At 41.7% G+C, this 21104-nt stretch overlaps 2 protein-coding genes across 2 annotated transcripts in view; one reads left to right on the top strand and one right to left on the bottom strand.

The window, feature by feature from the left end:
* Positions 1–21104, top strand: part of NFE2L1 (NFE2 like bZIP transcription factor 1) — a 592815-nt gene that overhangs the window by 18991 nt on the left and 552720 nt on the right. The window lies entirely within an intron of this gene.
* CBX1 (chromobox 1) lies at positions 72–19707 on the bottom strand. Its single transcript, XM_052658033.1, has 5 exons — positions 19533–19707; positions 4398–4574; positions 3772–3949; positions 3125–3219; positions 72–629 (listed from the first exon to the last, which is right to left on the bottom strand). The coding sequence occupies exons 2-5, from the start codon at positions 4535–4537 to the stop codon at positions 485–487; spliced, it is 558 nt and encodes a 185-aa protein (XP_052513993.1). The 5' UTR covers positions 4538–4574; positions 19533–19707; the 3' UTR covers positions 72–484.

The following is a 21104-nucleotide window of genomic DNA, read 5'->3' as shown; positions in this document are numbered from 1 at the left end:
AACAAAAATGATCCTAACCCATCTCCCTTCTTTCCCACCCCACCCCACCCACCCCAAATAATACACCAGTAATAGCCAAAAACTACACACATGCTACGCTGTAAAAATGCAGAGTTAACACTATCGGGAAGAAGGCTGTGTGGTTGTGGAGATGCTCTTTGAAGATCTACAGTATCTCTTGCTCTCCCACATCCCATTCTACGTTTTGTCCTTCATAGAAGGCCCTTTGCTTTTTTTTTCAGCAAAGTTCAGAACGGGTTGCCTTGAAACACTGACCCTCCTTCCCCTCCACCGGGATGGGTGTGCAAACTGCACAGCATGGAGCGGCTTTGAAGCCCTGGGCTGCTGTAGGGCACAGAAACTATACTGGCTCTTCAAAGGACATCTTCTCAAGCCACCTTCACGGTGTCAAGACAAGGAGAACTCCTTCTTTCCCCACTTGAAACCCACAGTCAGATGTGACAGGGGCTGGTATTCAAGAAAGTTAATTCTTATCATCTTTTTTGTCATCATCCTCTGAGGGGTAAGAATGCCACGTCAGCCTTTCCTCATAGAAGGATATGACAACCTGCGGGCACTTGACATTGGCTTCCTTGGCAGGGACCAGATCAGCCTCATCAGAGTTCTTCCTGTAGAACAAAGCACAAGAGACTTTGAGACCAGGTGCTGGTGGTCTCCAAACATGGATCTCCCAGGAAATTGGGCTTTAAAAATATTAATTCCAGGGACTTCCCTGGTGGTCCAGTGGCTAAGACTCTGAGCTCCCAGTGCAAGGGGCCCAGGTTCGATCCCTCGTTAGGAAGCTAGATCCCACGTGCTACAACTAAGACCCAGAGCACCCAAATAAATAAAAAAATAAAAATATTAACTCCAGAAGTCAGGCCAGGGAAGGATGATAACATGGGGTAAGCATCATTTACTAGCAGCTTTTGGTCAAATAATATCCTCGGATATCTTCTCCCATTGAAAATACCCTCTTTGTCAAAAGCTAACTCTAAACCGCTGGGAACCTCTGAACACCCCCACACATAAAAAACATGACACTCTCAGATTCTCTGAAGGAGTAAGGGAGGCTGCCATATTCCCCCAAAGCCATATCCCAGCTACTAAAAGCCCATAGACCCTGGCCTGCTAACAGGATTTAATACCATGCTAGATAGTAAGATTTAATACCAATCTGGCTCTGGCCAGAGCCAATGCAGGTGGAGAATTTCTTGCTGACTCATAATCACACTGTTTAACACTACCAAATACCATGCGCACACAGATAGGCCACAACTCCCAGGTGCTTTGAAATGGTGCTTCAAAACTAGGAGGTAGAAAATAAAGGGACTGTTATGTAATTCTCTATATTTTTCTGAATTTTAAAATGTTCTAAAAAATTGACAACCACATACATATTACAAGGGACTTCAGCATAAGCTCTCTCTTCAGGTAATTGGGAGCATCCTAGATGAAAGCAACAGCACGGGGCAGGCAGCAGACAGATACACGTATGAGGGCATCTCTGATGAGGCACCACGCCAGACTTCTGGAACCTCAGCAACATGTATACCTAAGCCACACAGCCCCACTGACCCAGGGAAGAGTAAGCCAGGAAAGTATGTTTTTAAACAACAGATAAGAGAAAGGGAGGGCAAAGAAGTGTAACAGTATGGGAGCCTGAAGCAGCCTACCCCTTGCTGACAATTCAACAACAGCCTCTGAGGTAACAGTTCAGTCATTTCACTGCACAGAAAAACAGCTACTTAGGGAAATGAACAAGTATCTCCATTCTCCAGGAGAAATAACTTTAAAATTAACTTGGTTTTATAATCAACATCCAATCTTAACTTGCAGTTACATTCAGCTATAATCTTTATACATACTAGTGAGTCAACCAAAGGGATGTAATGTCAAGCAATGAGGAAGTGCTACCATTACTCAGACTGGTCGCATACAGCCACACAAAAGTATATCATAATTGGATTGAGTAACTCCTGGTATTAATTCTTTTCCCCCATATGCAGCACTTTAAAATGAACTTTTCTCCTATAGGCCAGCAATAAATAAGCTAAAAGAAGGCCAGGTTCAATAAACACCTAGGGAATGGATGGGAAAAAAAGAAGAGGTTTAGTCACCCACTCCAGTGTTCTTGCCTGGAGAACCCCAGGGGACGGGGGAGCCTGGTGGGCTGCCGTCTATGGGGTCGCACAGAGTCGGACATGACTGAAGTGACTTAGCAGCAGCAGCAGCCAGCTATGACACTGGATTTCAGTGTTCAAGTTAGGCCTCTCTTGCCACCTTCTAAAGGAGAGAAATTAGTATAGACACAAGTTTCCAAGAAGGTTCTAGACTGATAAAAGGATAAAGTCCCTAGAATAATGCTTCCTTGGCAAAGGCTTAGAATTATTCACTCCTAATTTATATTTTAAAGGCAGTGATTGAGCTCTGTTTTGGGGAAAGGAGAACAAGCATTTCCAACTAGCAAGAAAAAGGGAAGAAAGTCTTCCTTTTGGACAGAGTAGAGAACTTTGGGTTAATTATAGCTCTTAAGAGTCTCAGGACAACTGCTTTCATTAAGATGTTTCATGGAGTACTACCACCACTGGTTATAGTGGGAAAAAAGCAGGCTTCTCTGTGCTTAGTAAAGGGGCCTTGCTGACCCCTGCTGGCAGACTTTGCAATTGAAAATTTGCACCAACTGGAAAGGACAAAGAAAGAGCTTCAGAAATTCTTTCCTAACCCTGAGAAATTAACAATTTCTGATGCTGGGGCTAGCCCGATCTCTATTAAGAAGGTGGTGGAAAGGGAGGATGGTTCAATCACATTTCATTTTTCCCCCCTTTATTACAGAAGTGAAATGTGATTCCTTCCTGTATACACCTCTCCACTCTAGATTTTCTCCCACCTCCTTAAAAAAAAAGGGGGGGGTGCAAAAATCTGAGAATCCTAAGGGCCCTCCCTGTAACTCATGAGACCAGGTTGGCAGTCAGGCCGAGGGTAACTATTGAAGGGCTATGCCATCTTAAAGATTTCACACCTGGGCAACTAGAATTTCCAAGGTCTACCTCTTTTCCTTTGGCATGGAACAGATGAGGAGAAGAAAAACAATAACAACACACAGAGCCACTGGCAGACTCACCATTTCATTAGGAACATGAGTTCTCCACTGGAGTCCGTAGCTCCAATAATCCGCTCTGGTTCCAAACCCCGGGCAAAGCCTCGTGGCTTTTCTGACTGTAAAAACCAGATGGAACAATTTTAACTGTATGGGACTGTTCTCCAGACTACAGCTACTCCTGTTTTGATGATAATGTATCAAATCCTTCTGCCAACATTTCACCAATTCTTTGGCTCTAAGTCACAAGCCTTTTAGAATCAGAGTGATTATTCCATCAAGTTTTGATGTGCTTGAGGTTCCCCCATGTGTAAAAAGGGACATTCATCTCAAGCAAAATAAATGTTCACAATTGCTTCTTCACCCTCAAAAGGTACCTTACTTTATGGTATTGAATGGATTAAAACCTGAAATGATTAAAACATTGACAGCATCTCCTCACACAAATTAATACCCTTGCACTTACTTGTTCTTAAACCTCAGATGTGAGTAGATTATGTGCCTTCATGAGAGAGCCCCCAGGTATTTTTAAAGCATTAGCCTATCTAAGACTGCAAAAGGACTGAGATCCAAGCAGCAGCAGAACAAAAGTGCTGAAACTATCTGGCTATCAGCTGCTTTGATAGCAGCATGAATTCTGGGCTAGTAAAAATTCTTATTTCAAGTCTTACCTCTTCTTTCTTCTTCTTTGGTTTGCTCTCCTCCCCCTTATCTTCCGAATCAGAATCAGCTTTGCGCTTGCCTCCCTCTGATTTATCTGTCTCGTGTGCTGTTTTCTGTGACTGCAGAAACTCAGCAATGAGATCAGGGCAATCCAGGTTCTCTTCTGGTTCCCATGTGTTATCCTCACTGAAACCAGAGGCACACGAGTCACAAAGTTAGTACACACTCCACCGAGAGGCACAGGAGGACGAGAGCTGCTGTCCTTGGAAAAGAACTAGATTCTGTCCAAGACCAAGAACTCGACAAAGCTCAAATTTCTTGGTAAGTGGTAGGGGGCTTTTTAGTATTAACACAAATTGAAAGCTGCCTCATTCAAAAGAAAGTTTACGTTCTCTTTGCAAATTTGCATCAGTCTTAAGCCATACACAAAACTGCTCATCAGAAATTGGTCATGCATGAGAGCATTTTGTACATGTAGATCATTTTCCTAATTAGAGTATAAGCCATGGAGGCCAAGCCAGAGTCACAGTGTACCCATTGGAGCACCCTGTGCCCTGTGTCATGCACATTATCAGTCTCCTGAGAAACAGCTGGTGATCGGGTGAACACATCTTTCTGGGTGAATGAAACTTACTCTGAGAAGCCTTTCCACTTTAGGAGATACTCCACTTTGCCCTTTACCACTCGCCGGTCTAGAACTTTTTCCACCACATATTCTTCTTCCTCTTCTTCTAGCACCTCCTCCACTTTCTTCTTGTTTTGTTTTTTCCCCATAGTGCCCGCCAGCTTTCTGGTATAAAGGATGACGCCGCTAAAATGATAAAGGAAATAAAAAGGACATTAGGGTACTCTTCTTAGGGAAATATGTAGATAAGAAAACCAGGGATATAAAAAATGACTTTAATAGGGCCCAATGCTGTTATTAAATGTTATGCCTATTCATTTTCAATAGCCAAGAGTTTTCTGATTATGTTGAACTAGAAAGTTAGTTTTCTAAAACAGCTCCAACTAATCTCACAGCAAAACTTCTTTATGCCTGCACATCCACTTAAAACTTTTATACTCATTCTACGTTTAAAAATAACTCCCAATACTTCTTTACTTATGATATCTAAAGTATTACATCAATTTGAAAGAAAAGCAATCTTCCCAAAAATAAGGTCTATACATCAAACCTAAAATATATATAACCCGCTGATCCATATTTTCTCCTATTCTCTGAATGTTTTTCAATTTCACCAAAGTATTCGACTTGGATTTTTACTATGGGAAATGGCTTATCCTATTTATTAGACATTTAGTTTAATTTTCCCTTCTGTATATGCATATATAATATATACAATTCTTCTGCATTGTTAAGCACCATCTCTTTTGAGTTCCCTTAAGATTTTTTATGTGGTTTTTCTTTTCTAAGAATGGCACCATTAATTGTCATTTAAGTTTTTATTCTTTCTATTTCTAAGTCTGAGAAAGATTCATAAAAATGCCAGAATGACCATGAGATTCTCTAATGAATTTGGAAGTATGGGAAAAAAGATATCACAGATAACAAAACCTGTATTCTTTTGTATATCATCAAGCTAGGTAACCTGTAGGGCTTCCCAGGTGGTGCTAGTGGTAAAGAACCCACCTGCCAATGCAAGAGACATAAGAGACATGGGTTCGATCCCTGGGTTGAGAAGATCCCCTGGAGGAGGGCATGGGAACCCACTCCGGTATTCTTGCCTGGAGAATCCCATGGATAGAGGAGCCTGGTGGGCTACAGTCCACAGGCTGCCAAGAGTCAGACACAACTGAAGCGACTTAGCACACACACACAGTAACCTCTAAGGGTTTTTCCAGTCCCCTACAAATCTGTTCTCTTTGGTCCTTCGGACAACTCTTCTAACTGCTGGGTAGGCATAAAGCCTACAACTGTGTCAGTAGGTGGCGCCATTAGATACTAAGACAATAAAACTGATCTACAAAACTGGCTGAAATCTACAAACTGATAGATCAGCGACCAGCAGGAACTATAGAGTCAAAAGTATGGCTGATGATCCAAGACAAGAAAGTGGTTACTACCATGTTTCATGTTGGTATTTAAGGTAGTGCCAATGTGGGGGTTAAACTGCTTATTTCTAGCATCCTTGGGAAAGGAGTCTTACTGAGTTCAACTATAAACATAGTTTTAAACTGGCATGTGGACAGAATATATTCAGAAAGAGCTCATCTATAGACTACATGAAACAAACCTTTCATAAAAATCAGACTCACCATTGTGAATCAGTTACAGTCTCTACAGATGTTGAGTTTACATTCTGAGATATTCTCATTTCGGTACATATGAGCAATTGGGACTAGTGAAACAACAAACATTTGGTTGGCTGCTGGAAAATTTTAGACGTTGCAAGAGACTGGAGATTCAAGAGAGTAAGTAACGGTCCCTGTTTTCCAGAAACCTCATGTCTGCCAATTAAAAATAAAGATACCTCTTCCACTTAAAGGCATTCTGAACTTCTTCACACAAAAAAAGTTTTCTGAGGTGCTTTTAGTGTGGTCTGTGGCAACACCCAATGCCCACACAGCTCACACACACGTCTAAGCTGACTCTTCTTCATTTACATTTGCTCATTCCTCTTCTTTTACATACCAAAGATTTTGCTTTCCTCCCCTCCCCAAGCCCTCTATGTTTTAGTGCCACATGAGTTTTCCTTTTCTTCTGTTACTGAACAGACAAATCAATGCACTGAATGTCAGCTTTGGCTAATTATTGGCTATTGTGCCTCTGATTCAAAGGCTGTTTCTTCTTCCTGGAGGGAAGTATTTTCAGGTTTTCAGAATTCTGATTGCCATGATAAGTGTTATTTTATCAGGAAAGAAAACAAACCTAATTTTTCTTTAGGATAAGTGCTGCAGTAGTAGCTGCTCCCAAGAACAAGTGCTACTCTTTGCAAGATTTATCATCACTCTTTGGTTAATGTGCAGAGAAAAATAAATTGACAGTTACCTTTCAGTAACAAAGGGTACCACAACTCCCTACATTAGTTTGGACTCAGAAATTAGAAGCCACTCCCTTTCTAAACAGACAGAAAGAGAACAGTGGTTTACAGACAACTCCAAACCAGTAACTGTCCCCTCATCAACCTTCTTCTAAGCAATTAAAGAAAAAGCAGTCTTATCACTCTGGCTTCAGAATTAAGAGCTACTTATCTGTGTTGTTTACATTAATAGCTGTATATGTCTTACAAAAAGTCCTGCTACTACAAAATAATGACAGTTTCTACCTCATTGCTAGCTACTGGGAAATCTGGAGTGAGACTTTTTGATTTTCCTCTTACTTAAACTCATTGTCCTAAGAGCAACTGAAAAGAGAAGTGAAGAATGTAGAAAATAGACCTCCACTTCTGTCTTGAGTTTTCGTAACTAGCTCATCCCAGCACCCGTCTCCAGGTTAGATTCTTTATATTGGAGATTCTCAGCCAGGCTTCCCAATGTGAGTTTTTTCCTTATTTATTGGTACATTTCTGGGGTCCTGAATAAGCCATTTGTCAAAGTCAGTAGAGAAGTGGATTAAATACACAACTCACTCTTCCCACAAAACCAAGCACTTTCAGACAAGCCAAAGTGAAAATGTTAGTCGCTCAGTCGTGTCCAACTCTTTGCAACCCCATGGACTGTAGCCCTCCAGGGTTCTCCATCTGTGGGATTTTCCAGAATACTGGGATTTTCCAGAATACTGGAGTGAATTGCCATTTCCTTCTCTAGGGAATCTTCCTGACTCAAGGATCAAACTTGGGTCTTCCGCATTGTAGGCAGACTCTTTTCTGTCTGAGCCACCAGGGACGTCAGACAAGCCAAGATCTCCCTGAAATATTATGACAGACCAGTCATTTGCATATACTTTCCAAACTGATAATGTCAAGAGAAATCCCCTCTCCTTGAATACGGCAGTCTCCAAATACCAGCAGTAATACCTGAAGGAGGGCTCTCAATTGTAATTGCTTGACAAGGAAATTTCAAAGTAACTCAGATCAGAGTAGTAGCACAATGGAAAAATGCCATTAGTCAATTCTATTTGCCACTCTCTCTAAATATCCTGGCAAACAAATTATAGCATAAAAAGTGCCAAAATCAACGAACAAAGGGTCAAGATATATACCATACATCACAATGTGTACACAGAGGTGAACAGTTCTAAATTAACTTAGAAATCTTAGTCCGTGGACAAGTCTTCTTAAAGCTCATCACGACGTTTCAGACAAAAATACCTACGATCAGTTAAGCTGCTATAATTTTTACCTAAATATTAAACTGGATCTGCCACATTAAAAAAAAAAATGAATTTTAACTTTTGTCTGTGCTGGGTCTTCACTGCTGCACGCAGGCTTTCTCTAGTTGCAGAGAGTGGGGGCTACTCTCTAGTTTTGGCACACAGGTTTCTCGTTGCAGTGGCTTCTCTTGTTGCAAGAGCATGGGCTCTAGGGCCCCAGGGCTCCAGTAGCTGAGGATGGCTGGTCTCTAGAGGGCAGACATCAGTAGTTGTGGTGCACAGGCTTAGCTGCCCCAAGGCATGTGGGGTCTTCCCAAAGCAGGGGTCGAACCCATGTGCCCTGCTTTGGCAGGTGGATTCTGAACTGCTGGACCACAAGGGAAGTCTGATCTGCCACATTTAAAATGCCTAGAAAAATAATACTTCACATTTATATTGCACTTTACAGTTAATGTGCTACCACAACTCGTTTGATCTTTGAAATCATCCTATAAAATAAGCCATTCATATGTCATTGACACCTCAGAGATAACACAACAGACTTACAGGAAATAAACCTCCCAAGGTCACACAATTAATAAAATTACAGCACTTCAGTATGCACATTTCCTAGCAGGGCTGGGCTAATGACCCTGCCACCCACACAGATCTAGGAGCTAGACCAAAGGACAACATACTTAAAGGGAGATTTCCCTCCAGTCTATACAAGGAAAGGATCTGACTTGATCCTCTCTACAATTTGTCATCAGTAAATAAGGAAGTGACGGACTATGATTTCTTTCAGTTAATACCGTGGAGTATGTATAGGTGTTTAAAAACTACTTGGTCTTTTCCAGTGAGTCTGCTGATGTGAAGAGCACACTCATTTGAAAAGACCTGCATGCTGGGAAAGACTGAAGGCAAAAGAAGGGGGCGGCTGAGGAAGAGATGGTTAGATAGCATCACTGACTCAATGGACATGAATTTGAGCAGACTCTGGGAGATGGCAGAGGACAGAGGGGCCTGGTGTGCTGCATCCATGGGGTCGCAACCTAGCGAATGAACAACAGCTGTTAAATCAACAGGTGTGACAAAGTTTTGGTTTTTAGGGCCCCAGGAGTCTTCTGAGTCTTTTAAATTGACAAGTGCTGTCTGCTGAGTTGTTTCAGTCATGTCCCGCTCTTTGCAACCCCATGGACAGCAGCCTGCCAGCCTCCTCTGTCCATGGGATTTTCCTGGCAAGAACACTGCTAGGAAAATGGGTTGCCATTTCCTCCTCCAGGGGTTCTTCCCGACCCAGGGATCAAACTCACGTCTCCTGCACTACAGGTGGATTCTTTGCCACTGAGCCAATAGGGAAGCCCTGACAAGTACAGAATTTTGCATTTTTGTTGCTTAGCAAGTAGACTACAGAGAACTACTGAGAAAATGCCAGTTTTAAGAACCCAAACTTGTTCTATGGTGTCCCAAAGAATCTAGGAATAGTGTAAATCTGAAGCAAAGTCATGAACTCATAGCTCTTTAAGAGAAAAAAACACAATTGAGATTCTCCTAGACACCCCTCCACTCTTACAGTTAAGAGCTAGAAAATGTAAAGGAGTAACAACGCTTGCTGGCAGAAGACCATGAAGTATCAGACACAGGATTAGGCATTCTGTTTTTGAATACAGGCATACCTCCAGACCTCTACAATGAGTCTCTCAACTTTTCTCTTTTCCCAGTGCATATATAAGTTGTTCACACTATACTGTAGTCTACTAAGCATGCAATAGCATTATGTCTAAATAACCAATACATATACCTTAAGCAAAAAATACTGCTAAAAATGCTAACCATCATTTGAACCTTTAGCAAGTCATAACCTTTTTGCTAGTGAAGAGTCTTGCCTTCATGTTGATGGATGCAGACTGATGAAGGTGGTGCATTATGAAAGATGGGGTGGTTATGACAGTTTCTTAAAACAATGAAGTTCTCCACATTGACTCTTCCTTTCATAAACTGCCCTCTTCGTAGTATTAATGCTGTTTGATAGCCTTTTACCCACAGAACTTCTTTCAAAATTGGAGTCAGTCCTGTCAAACCCTGCTGTTGCTTTATCAAATGAGTTTGTATAATATTCTGAATCCTTTGTTGTCACTTCAACAACCTTCACAGTATCTCCACCAGGAGTAGATTCTATCTCAAGAAATCACTTTTTTGGCTCAACCATAGGAAGCAACTCCTCATCAGTTGAAGTTTTATTTTGAGATTGCAGTAATTTACTCCTCAGACTCCCCTTCTAATTCTCTTGCTAGTTCCACTACATGTGCATTTCCTTCACTAAAGTCTTGAACTCCTCAAGGTCATCCATAAGGGCCGGGAATTAGCTTCTTCCAAATTCCCATAAGTGTTGTATTTTGACCTCTTCCAATGAACCACAAATGTTCTTAATGGTATCTAGAATGGTGAATCCTTTCCAGGTTTTCAATTTTCTTTCCCCAGATCTATCAGAGGAGTCACTATCTATGGCTGTTACAGCCTTACAAAATGTATTTTTTAAATAACACTTGAAAGTCAAAATGATTCCTTGATCCACTGGCTGCAGAATGATGCTGTGTTTGCAGGCATGAAAACAACATTAATCTTTTACATCTCCATTAGAGCTCTTGGGTGACCAAGTGTATTATCAATGAGCAGTAATATTTTGAAAAGAATCATTTTCCCTGAGCAGTAGGCCTCAACAGTGGGCTTAAAATACTGTAATTTTATTGTGTGCAGCAGATCTTTTCACACCAAGTATTAGTTTTTCCATGTGAAATAAATTAAGATTTAAAATGATAAAGTTATTGTTAAGGAGATGCACTAGGCAACAGAAAAAGCTTAAGAGTTTTCATCTGAAACTGGAAAACAGAATAGTCTGGAAAAAGGGGATATAAGGAAAGTACCATACATTGCTAAGACCAAAAAAAAGCAGCTTTGGGGGCCATGCTGTAAACTGTGTTGTAAACAGATTAGATTTTTAAGGGCCCTAAGATTTTTGGAATGGTAAATGAGCACTGGCTTCAACTGAAAGTCACCAGCTATATTAGCCCCTATAGCGTCAGCCTATCCTTTGAAGCCAGGTATTGACTTCTCCTCTCTTGCTATGATAAAGCCCTAGACGGCATCTTCTTCCAATAGAAGGTTGTTTCATCCACACTGAAAATATGCTGTTTACTGTAGCCAACTTCATCAATTATTTTAGCTAGATCTTCTAGATGACTTGCTGTACCTTCTACATCAGCACTTGCACCACTTGCATCGCCTTGCACTTTTAAGTTATGAAGACATCTTCTTTCTTTAAATCTTACTAACCAACCTCTGCTGACTTTTCTGCAGCTACCTTACCCTGTGAGGCTTTCACAGAAATGAGGAGTTAGGGCCTTCTCTGGATTAGACTTTGCCTTAAGGAAATGCTCTAACTGGTTTAATCTTCTATCCAGACCATTAAAACTTTCTACATATGAGCAAACGGCTGTTTTGTTTTTCTTATTATTCATGTGTTCACCGGAGTAGCACTTTTAATTTCCTTCAGAAACTTCCTTTGCATTCACAACTTGGCTAACCAGTGCCTATCTTTGGCCTTCGGCTTTTAACATGCCTTCCTCATTAAACTTAATAGTTTTTAGCCTCTAAAGTGAGTGACATAACTTTTCCTTTCACTTGAATACTCAGAAGGCATTGTAGTGTTATTAAATGGCCTAATTTCAAGGAATAGGGAGGCCTGGGGAAAGGAAGAGACTGGAACAGCTGGCAGATTAAGTTCTGGTATCTTAAATGGGCATGGTTTGTGGCACCCAAAAACAATCACAATAGCAGTATCAAAGATCACTGGTCACAGATCACTATAACAAATTTAACAGTAATGAAAAGTTTGACGTATTGAGAGAACTGCCAAAATGTGACACAGAGACATAAAGTGAGCAGATGCTGTTGGAAAAATGGCACTGATAGACTTATTTGACACAGGGTTGCCATAAACTTTTAACTTGTAAACCTTCAATTTGTAAAAAATTCAATTATCTTCAAAACACAATAAAGTGAAGTGCAATAAAGTGAAGTCTGAGTGAAAGGGTATGAGAAGAATCTGAGAAGACAATGTGAGCATAGCTCCTGCTTGCCATCACATACATGAATTATAAAGGGCTATCCCAGAACTTCCAAGCTGATTTCTTGCCAGCTTTCAGAAAGGTCAAACTCCACATGTGAGGACAAGGTAACATCTACAGACCTCTGAAACCAGACCAGCAGGATGTTTTCAGTAAACGCTAAGGTAAAACACACTGGTCTGGTGAATCTGTATTAAGAAAGCATTCATAGGAAAGCAGACCTTGAACAGAGAACTTCCACCTAAATGAGAAACATTCACCTATGGAATCTACAAATACAGAAGTCTACATCCCGGGAGTCAAAAAACAGAGTATGTGTATTATTTTTAAAAATATTGTTTTTCTAATTGTAATTAGCTTATGTATTCAAATGGCAACCCACTCCAGTGTTCTTGCCTGGAGAATCCCAGGGATGGGGGAGCCTGGTGGGCTGCCGTCTATGGGGTTGCACAGAGTCGGACACACTGAAATGACTTAGCTTAGCTTATTCATATTCAATTACAAAATTACTTAAAGCAGGAAATCAGTTTCCTTCCTGAAAATCTGTCTTTGTCCTTCTACATGTAAACTGACCCAGATGTACCATATGTGAAAATTGATATTACAGTTCTATAATTTGCCTTTTAATATAATGTATCTCTGACATTATTCCATAAAGATCTCCATTCTTAAGCTGCACAATATTCCAAATTGTATGGACATACCATACTCTAACCATTCACCTAGTGATGAAAATTTTTTGTTTCCTATTTTTTATTATTGCAAAGAGTGTTGCTTTGATCACGGCATCTCATCTTTAAAAGCTCCTTAGGCGATCTCATGTACACCCTCGGAAAAAAGCCACTGCTACAAGAGGACTGACAGAAACTACATTCCTCAGTAAAATTACGTAACTATTGCAAACATAAATCAATTCTTATACTTAGCAAAAAGGTAGGTGAACATTTTACTTCCTCCATAAAGCCCATTATTCCAGCCCATTTAGAATAAGGCTGGAACAGTAAGTGATAACTGATTCTTGAAAACAAAACCTCCATATCATCTTCAACAGCATTCACTCTAGACCGTTTTTCTCCTAGCAATGAAACTGGAAGAGTACTGCTTGAAGACTCCTTATAATTCCTCTAGCTAGTATGAGCACCGGAAGCATATCTTTCCTGTCCTCGATCTCTCAAAACTATGCCTATAGGCATTATGTATATTTACTGCAAACTCAGTTTCCTCATCTGTAAAATAGGTGTAATAACTCCATGGAATTCCTCTGGGGTGAGCTTTTTATGACCTTCTGGCATTCATTATCTATTTACATATTTGCACTTATGTTCTACTTCATTAATTATTTACTGCTTTAAGCATAACTCTGAAATCCAGTGCAATGGGAACTTGGTGAGAAAATACCATTTTTTTCCCCCTGTGTATATGGCTGAAATTCATGGCTAGGTTTTTCAAAACATCATAGCAGCTCCAGAACACTCAAGAAGGACCCAGATCTGACTGATAAGAATGACCAGTAATTACAAAACAGAAACCAAGATCTCATTTCTGGAATACTGAGAGAGAAGAGCTGCCAGAAACTGAGAAATCACATTTCACACACCTGAAGTGTAGAAATTCCTTATGTTCTTTATCTTATCCTGGCAGAAAAATAAAGACCTTGTAGTAAATGGCAAAAGGAATCCATCTTCCTATGAAGATAGATAGGTGACGAAAAGGAAGTAAATTCTGGATACAAACTATGGAAAATTTCAACAGAATTATTTGCAAAAGGAATTTTAAGATTTCTGAAGAAACTACATAAATACCAAAAGTCAGTTTTAATGATTTCTATGGTAAAGTTCTATAATAAACTTCAGAGATTATGATTTCAGGCTCTGATTTTACAGATATACTTTTTAAAAAGGTCAATTACTCAATTAAATGGTCTAAGAATTCATGTAGCTTTTACTGAGTTCAGAACAAAATTATGACATTGATTTCTCTCTATTCATACTCTGTATCTGGTCTCTTGTTTTTTATCTTAAATATCTTTTAACTTATACATTTGTCTAGTCCCACTACTACCATCCTACTCAGGTAACCACCATCTCCTGCCTGGGTAACTCCTAACCCAATTCATTCTCAACAGCAGCCAGTGATGTAAAAATGAAGACCTCCATACCATTATCTGCAGGCATTTGAACTGAAGACCACTGCATCGAACCCTAACAATCACGATTACCTTGCCCTTTGCCCCATTCTCCACTCAACCACTTCCCTTAACTAAAATGCCCCCATAAGAAGCATTCTTGAAGCCCCAGACTAGATTAACTCTTCCTGTGAACATACTCCTACATCATCTACTGAGCGTCTATTATGTGTGAGACACTAGAAAAATGGGGAGAACACCACAGACAAAATTCCTGGTCTCTTAGAGTTTATATTCTAATGAGGACAAATAAGTGAGCATGAGTGGGAGTGTATGTATGCATGTGTCTGCAGAGTAGGGCTCAGAGAAGAAGCAAGAAAACATTAATGGGACTTCCCTAGTGGTGCAGTGGTTAAGATCTCGCCTTCCAATGCAGAGGGTGTGGGTTATTGTCAGGGAGCTAAGATTCCACATGCTTCGCCACCAAAACATGAAACAGAAGCATTACTGTAACAAATTCAACAAAGATTTTAAGGAGACAACTCGGCAAAACTTAGAAAAATATACCAAATTTGGAGAACAGTGGGTTCAAAGTCCTAGGGTGCGAAGAGCCTGCTTTATCTGAGGAACAGAAGTGTGGCCAGGTAGAAAGAGCTAGACTGAGGGAGCAGCAGGCAAGAACCAGCTGATCATTACTGTGTATTTCACTCCCCACTTCACTCCTTCTTCATCTAGCTCCTTTTTCCATTCCATGTTTTCCTTACCTGTCTTTTGCCTCTAGCTTAGGTTCAAGGCCTAGTCAGTTAACAGCATAAAAGTTAATGGCTACAGCTCTACTAGCTTTTAATACCATCTATTAAAAAAACAAATCAAAACAATAAGCATTTACTAACAGCCTGGGTGGAAAAAGGTAACCAATTCATTCCAGCTAAAGCACTGAAAGCTTCTGCAAGTTCCACATCACAGGAACCCCTTTGACCCCAGCAAATGGAACTGTTGGGCTAGGGTAGCAGGATCTGCAGACTCACAGAAGTAGAGGCTTTTGAAAATATAACTTTTAATATAACATATAACTTTTGCTGAATACTGAACACTCAATGCATAGAAAGGCACTTAATTCAACTCTCACAACAAACACTATTAAGTCCATTTCGGGAAACTAAGGCTTTCTGAAGCATAGGAAAATTCCCAAAGTCTCCGAAGGGTAAGACACAGAACCAGGAATGTAAGATTAAAAACATACAAAAAAGTACAAAAGCAACTGAAGTTCAGTTTCATTTCAACAGAAGAAATAACAGGAGTATGTAATAATTAGCAAAATAAATATAAGCAAGAATAAGTAGCCACAAAAGTATTATAGGGGTTTAGAAAAACAAATAGCTAGGGTGACTAGAGGTTTTGAAAAGTCAGGATTTGAGGTAAGGCTCCAACAGCATTTGAAAAGCGGGACTGGAGGGAGGCAATTTAAGCCCAGGGAACTATTGTTAACAAATGCAATGAGGCACTTCTGAGGTAGGCAGGGTGTAAACCATCTTGGGTGGGAGTAGAATGAATAGGAAAGCAGCAGGTAACTGCTAAAAAATTTTCTGCAAAGTCTCCTCCTCCTTCCTTAGAAAGGCCAATCTCCTCAGTATAACATCTAACACCCTTTAGATTCACCTATTCCATACTCCCACTTCCCTCACAAATCTTACATTCCTGTCAAAACGGAAAACTATAACCTGAACATACGCTGCACACTTCCTCTATGCATGGATTTGCTCTTTACTTAGAAGTGTGTGTGCACACGCTCAGTGTGTCCAACTGTTTGCGACCCCATGGACTGCGGCCTGCCAGGCTCTTCTGTTCATGGAATTTTCCAGACAAGAACACTGGAGTGGGTTGCTATTATCCTGTCCAAAAAGAGTAGTCAAAACCCTACCCATCCTTCAAGAGCTAGCGCAAATGCTACTTCTTCTATCACGTCTACCCAACTCAGCCAAGTATTATTTCTCTTTTTCTTGTAATTACCAAAGCATTTTGTTTTTATTTTTACTCAGACACTCAATTAAAGGTAGGTCTGGACCTGGCATATGGTGCTGAACCCCATATGGGCAATAAGAATGGAGGTCTCAGAATCAGATAACCAAGGAACAGAGGTTGAAAGCTCTCAGCTTTTCAGGGAAAGCTCAGCAAACAAATTGGATTATGATCAGTAGCATTACCAGACATTGAAAGGCAGGTGAAGGCACGTATAGAACATTCAATTTGTAGTCCTTCTGACTCATGTTTCTAAATGCTTTTAGTTCGTCCGTTAGCTGTAGCTGTTTGTGAGGCAAATGCTTTCCAGATGGAAAACTTTACTGAGCAAAAAACAAGAATGTGTGCCACATACCCAGTGAGCAGGACTTTCATTTTTAAAGGAATCCCTGTCCTCGAATTTTGGGATCTAGGACTAGAATATCAGTGTGAAAATAAAATTAGAATTTTATCTGAGATGTGTCCCAAAACTTTGGCTAACTCCTTTTCACTGTGCTGATGTAAATAAAACTATATCTATCTATCTATATCTATATATATAAAAGCCACAAGCATCTGTAAATATTAGCAGGACACAATGATACCAGAAGCAAATCTTTTAGTTTAAAACGAAATAAAAGTGATTAGAAAGCAAGACCACAATTATGACTAAGTTGGAATTAAAAGCAGAGACCAAAGCATTCACAGACAACACAACAAAATCAGAATAATGACACTAACTTCTCAAATACCACAGTTGTTAAGCTTTCAATGTGTTAGCTACTATTAAAGAAAGGCACAATTTCACAGACAAATTAGGCCATCCTCTCTTGGTCAGCAAATCACAAAAGCTTAAAGGCAGTAATTCAAATACTCACACGATCAGAATTTTGTCCTTAATCAAATAGCTTCTCCAGTTAACCTTGGAAAGGCTATTCAAGTTTTCAATAGACATTTCTACTGAGAAATACTTAGCTCCATACAAAGGACACAAAATTTTCAAAATACTTACATAACAGAAAATATTCAAAGTACTATATAGCTTGCTGTTGAAACCCAGATCTTGAGTGCTCTCCTAGTCCTGGCTTAGGGTATTTAAAACTGCCACTTACACAATCTGCACATCTTTCCTGTATTTAATACCCAGGTGACTATATTAAAAACGGAGGCTAAGACAAGAACGCCAAGGGCAACAGTTTTACTCTGCCAAATGTCATAGAACAAAAACAGGCAAATTGATTATATAAATGCACAGTGAGTCATTCTGCTAACTCAGGGAATTCTCAGGAAGATCTCAAAGCCCTATCCATTCATTCAACAATATGAATGAACTATGTGTTAGTCTTGGATGAACAAGAGGCATGGCTCATCCTACATGAACCCATAAACTAGCCATTAGTCTCTTATTTTAAAAACTACCCAGAAAAATTAACTATGATGCAAAAATCCATCAAATACAACGGAAAATCTATTATACCATCAGAGACAGTATACGAAAAGGTAAGATTTCATTGGTAAACTACTAGAAAATGACAAAAATGCATCACTTCTCTTTAAGTGGTATGAATTCAAAAAGAAATATTTTCCTAGTCTCTAAAATGGGCACCAGAAGATAGAATGGTTGCTTCCTTTCCTTAGATGATGATAAAAATATTAGTATCCTGTAGTCAAACTGCAGGATAGGGTATTCTTTCTCGGTCTCCCTTAATCAAGAAGCTAGACGCACAAAGCTACACGATCCTTACATTTTTAATGGAAAAAAAGAAAAAAACTTAGGCTACAGCAGCCAATGAAGAAAACAGCACCACAGAGAAAATTGTAAAGGACTGGAGAGTCTGAACTGCCCTAAAGCTTTATCAAGGAGTGGCCAATTCCAACAATGTGCTCTTCAAACATATCACTTTCCATATAAATATCTGTAAGCACTTTGGAACACAGACACTAATTTCCCAACTGTATTCCTGCAGCCATTCCAAAATCTTGGACCTTTTAAAACTATTCAAAATGCCCACCGGAATCTTAACACAATTGAGAAGGGTATCTTAAACCCTCAGCTAGAGGTTCTGGTATAACTGATCTTGTAAATGCCACCTCAACAGAGTCGAACCAGTACATGTCTGAATGCAACAGCAATCCAAGAAAAACCTGCATCTGAAGTTTTGAAAAAGGGGTAAAGTAGTGCTCCCTTCGTGTTCAAATTTTCTAGCCAAGGACAAGCTGGCTAAAAAACTTAAGAGCTGAAGGAAAAAATCTGACAATCTCATGAACTTTTCCACGTTCTCTCTCAACTTCCCACACCATCTCACAATCTCTCACTAACTTCATTCCTTAAATATGAACTCATCTACACATTTCTACAACTTCACTGCCTTTTGTGACCAGCAACAGTCCCAGATAAAAACTTATGTAATCAATTACGAATTAAAGCAAGAGTTGCACTGGGACTTTTTAACTCCTTAAAGGAAACACGGAATGAAGGAAGGCAGCAGAAAACCTGGAAAAGATAATAAAACGCGTTCCATCTTTTCTTCACACATTCTTACAGCCGATCAACCAGGAAGCAAGCGGTGGCCAGTTTTTCCCTTTTCTTGTGCAAGCCTCACAGAAAAGCTCTCGGGACCTCCGCCCACTTACTCTTAACAGTTTCTCCCCGCCACCCCGAGTCCCCGAGCAAAACCAGGCAAATACCACCCCTCCTTCTAGACCCTTCCCCAATTTACTCAACAGACCTCCCCAAAGCACTACACTTGGGGCTGCCCTGCCCCCCACCCGCTTACAATTTCCTCGAAGTTACCGCTCCGCAACTCCGCAAGCGGAGTTCCTACGGCAGCCCTGGCTGGACCCAATATTCTCAGGTTACATTTCTAACCTCGGGTCTTGCAGTCGTCAACCCTCCCTACGCTGGTTCAAGCGCCCAGGCTACCCCGTCCGTCCTCTTCCCAATTTACTGTGTTTCCTCTCCAGCCCAATCCCCCAGCCGCCCACCCAACCCACGTAGCATTGTCTTGGTCTACTCAGGCCGAAGGGCGACCCGCAAACGCTCGGCCCACCCCGAATCGCTTCAATCTCTGGCTCCGGACTCGCCGCCCCGCCCTCTCCATCTTCTCGCGCTCTTCGCCCTACCCACTGCGCCCGGCAGAAGACTGCGCGGGGAGGGAGAGGGAGTCGGGCGCGCTCCCCGCTCCTAACCTCCGCCGCGAGCTCGCGGCCCCTGATCCAGGGCTCCCGCCGCCGCCGCCGCCGCCGCGCGCCATCCCCCCGCTTGCCCGCCTCTAGCGGGCTCTTCACCTCAGAGCAGCGCCCACAAGCCCGAGAGGAATCGGTGCCGCGCTACTGGCGGGTCTTGTCCGGCCGGCCGGGGGAGTGGCGACCAGAAAAGCAACAAGCCGGGTGACCACTGTCGAGCCCCCTCACTGAAGCGGCGTACCGCAGGCCCCTGCCAACGGCCCTCCCCTCAGACGAACAAAAGAGCCTCGCACTCTGCACTGCCCGCCGCCCGCACCGCGCAGGCGCGACGACCCGCCGCACAGCACTATGGGACTCGGAGTCCGTCTCGGACTACAAGACCCGAAGTGCTGCGCGCCTTCCACGGCGCCACGCACAGTTTGCGAGGGTTTCGAGAAGTTTTAATTTTTCTACCACTAGTGTCGGAGACGGAGAAGGCAAGGCACCCCACTCCAGTACTCTTGCCTGGAAAATCCCATGGACGGAGGAGCCTGGTAGGCTGCAGTCCATGGGGTTGCTGAGTCGGACGACGGAGCGACTTCACTTTCACTTTCATGCATTGGAGAAGGACATGGCAACCCACTCCAGTGTTCTTGCCTGGAGAATCCCAGGGACAGAGGAGCCTGGTAGGAAGCCGTCTATGGGGTCGCACAGAGTCGGACACCACTGAAGCGACTTAGCAGCAGCAGCAGTGTCGGAGAAAGCGATGGCATCCCACTCCAGTACTCTTGCCTGGAAAATCCCATGGGCGGAGGAGCGTGGTAGGCTGCAGTCCATGGGGTCGCGAAGAGTCGGACACGACTGAGCGACTTCACTTCGACTTTTCACTTTCATGCACTGGAGAAGGAAATGGCAACCCACTCCAGTGTTCTTGCCTGGAGAATCCCAGGGACGGGGGAGCCTGGTTGGCTGCCGTCTATGGGGTCGCACAGAGTCGGACACGACTGAAGCGACTTAGCAGCAGCAGCAGCAGCAGCAGCAGTGCCGAAGCGACTGTAGTTGAGAACGCTGCAACCTAGCAAACTAAAGCGTGTGGTTTTACAAGCGAACCCCTTGATGTTTGGTGTAAAATATAAACCACTTTTGGACAGTAGTTCACATCCTTGAAAATTTTGAATCTTATTTCTCACCAGATCCTTATAAGGCTTCTAGTTCTCATCGTTGAGATTAAAGTACTTCCCTTTCGAGGCCTTCCCTGACCTCCTAAGCTAGGCTAGGTCTCCCTGGTAGGTGTCATTCATGATACCCTGAACTTCCCCCTTACACTGGCTGCACGAATGGGCGGCTTTAGGGCCGAAACCCTCATTTCCATGAGTACCCTTCCCTCACCCAGCCTCCTCAAAGACACACCGAAACAGGCAAAAAACCTGTTTCTTATTCTTTGAGACAAGTGTTCTAGTTTTGATTTCAGCTAGACTGCTGTCCCCAAACCTGTTCATGTGGAAATTCAGTCTCATGATAATGTTCACCCTACTTTACTGTCATTAATTAGTGTCTGTCTTTGTTGGACTTAAAACTCCACTCCCGTTAGTGCAGAAACCTCTGCCCAGTACAGCGCCTAGCATAAGACAGTCAAATTAACATTTGTTGAATAAATGATTAAATAGGTTAATATGTGGGCTTCCCTTGTGGCTC

The sequence above is a fragment of the Budorcas taxicolor genome, chromosome 19 (genome assembly GCF_023091745.1).
Source record: "Budorcas taxicolor isolate Tak-1 chromosome 19, Takin1.1, whole genome shotgun sequence".
Taxonomy (NCBI): Eukaryota; Metazoa; Chordata; class Mammalia; order Artiodactyla; family Bovidae; genus Budorcas; species Budorcas taxicolor.
This window is presented reverse-complemented; position numbering and strand designations above follow the sequence as displayed.

Coding starts and splice junctions, on each gene's coding strand:
- CBX1 (XM_052658033.1), bottom strand. CDS start 4,537: ATGGGGAAAAAACAAAACAAGAAGAAAGTGGAGGAGGTGCTAGAAGAA. Junction 3,950..4,397: donor AAGTGGAAAGGCTTCTCAGA/GTAAGTTTCATT, acceptor CTCTGGTTTCAG/TGAGGATAACACATGGGAAC. Junction 630..3,124: donor CTCATGTTCCTAATGAAATG/GTGAGTCTGCCA, acceptor TTTGTTCTACAG/GAAGAACTCTGATGAGGCTG.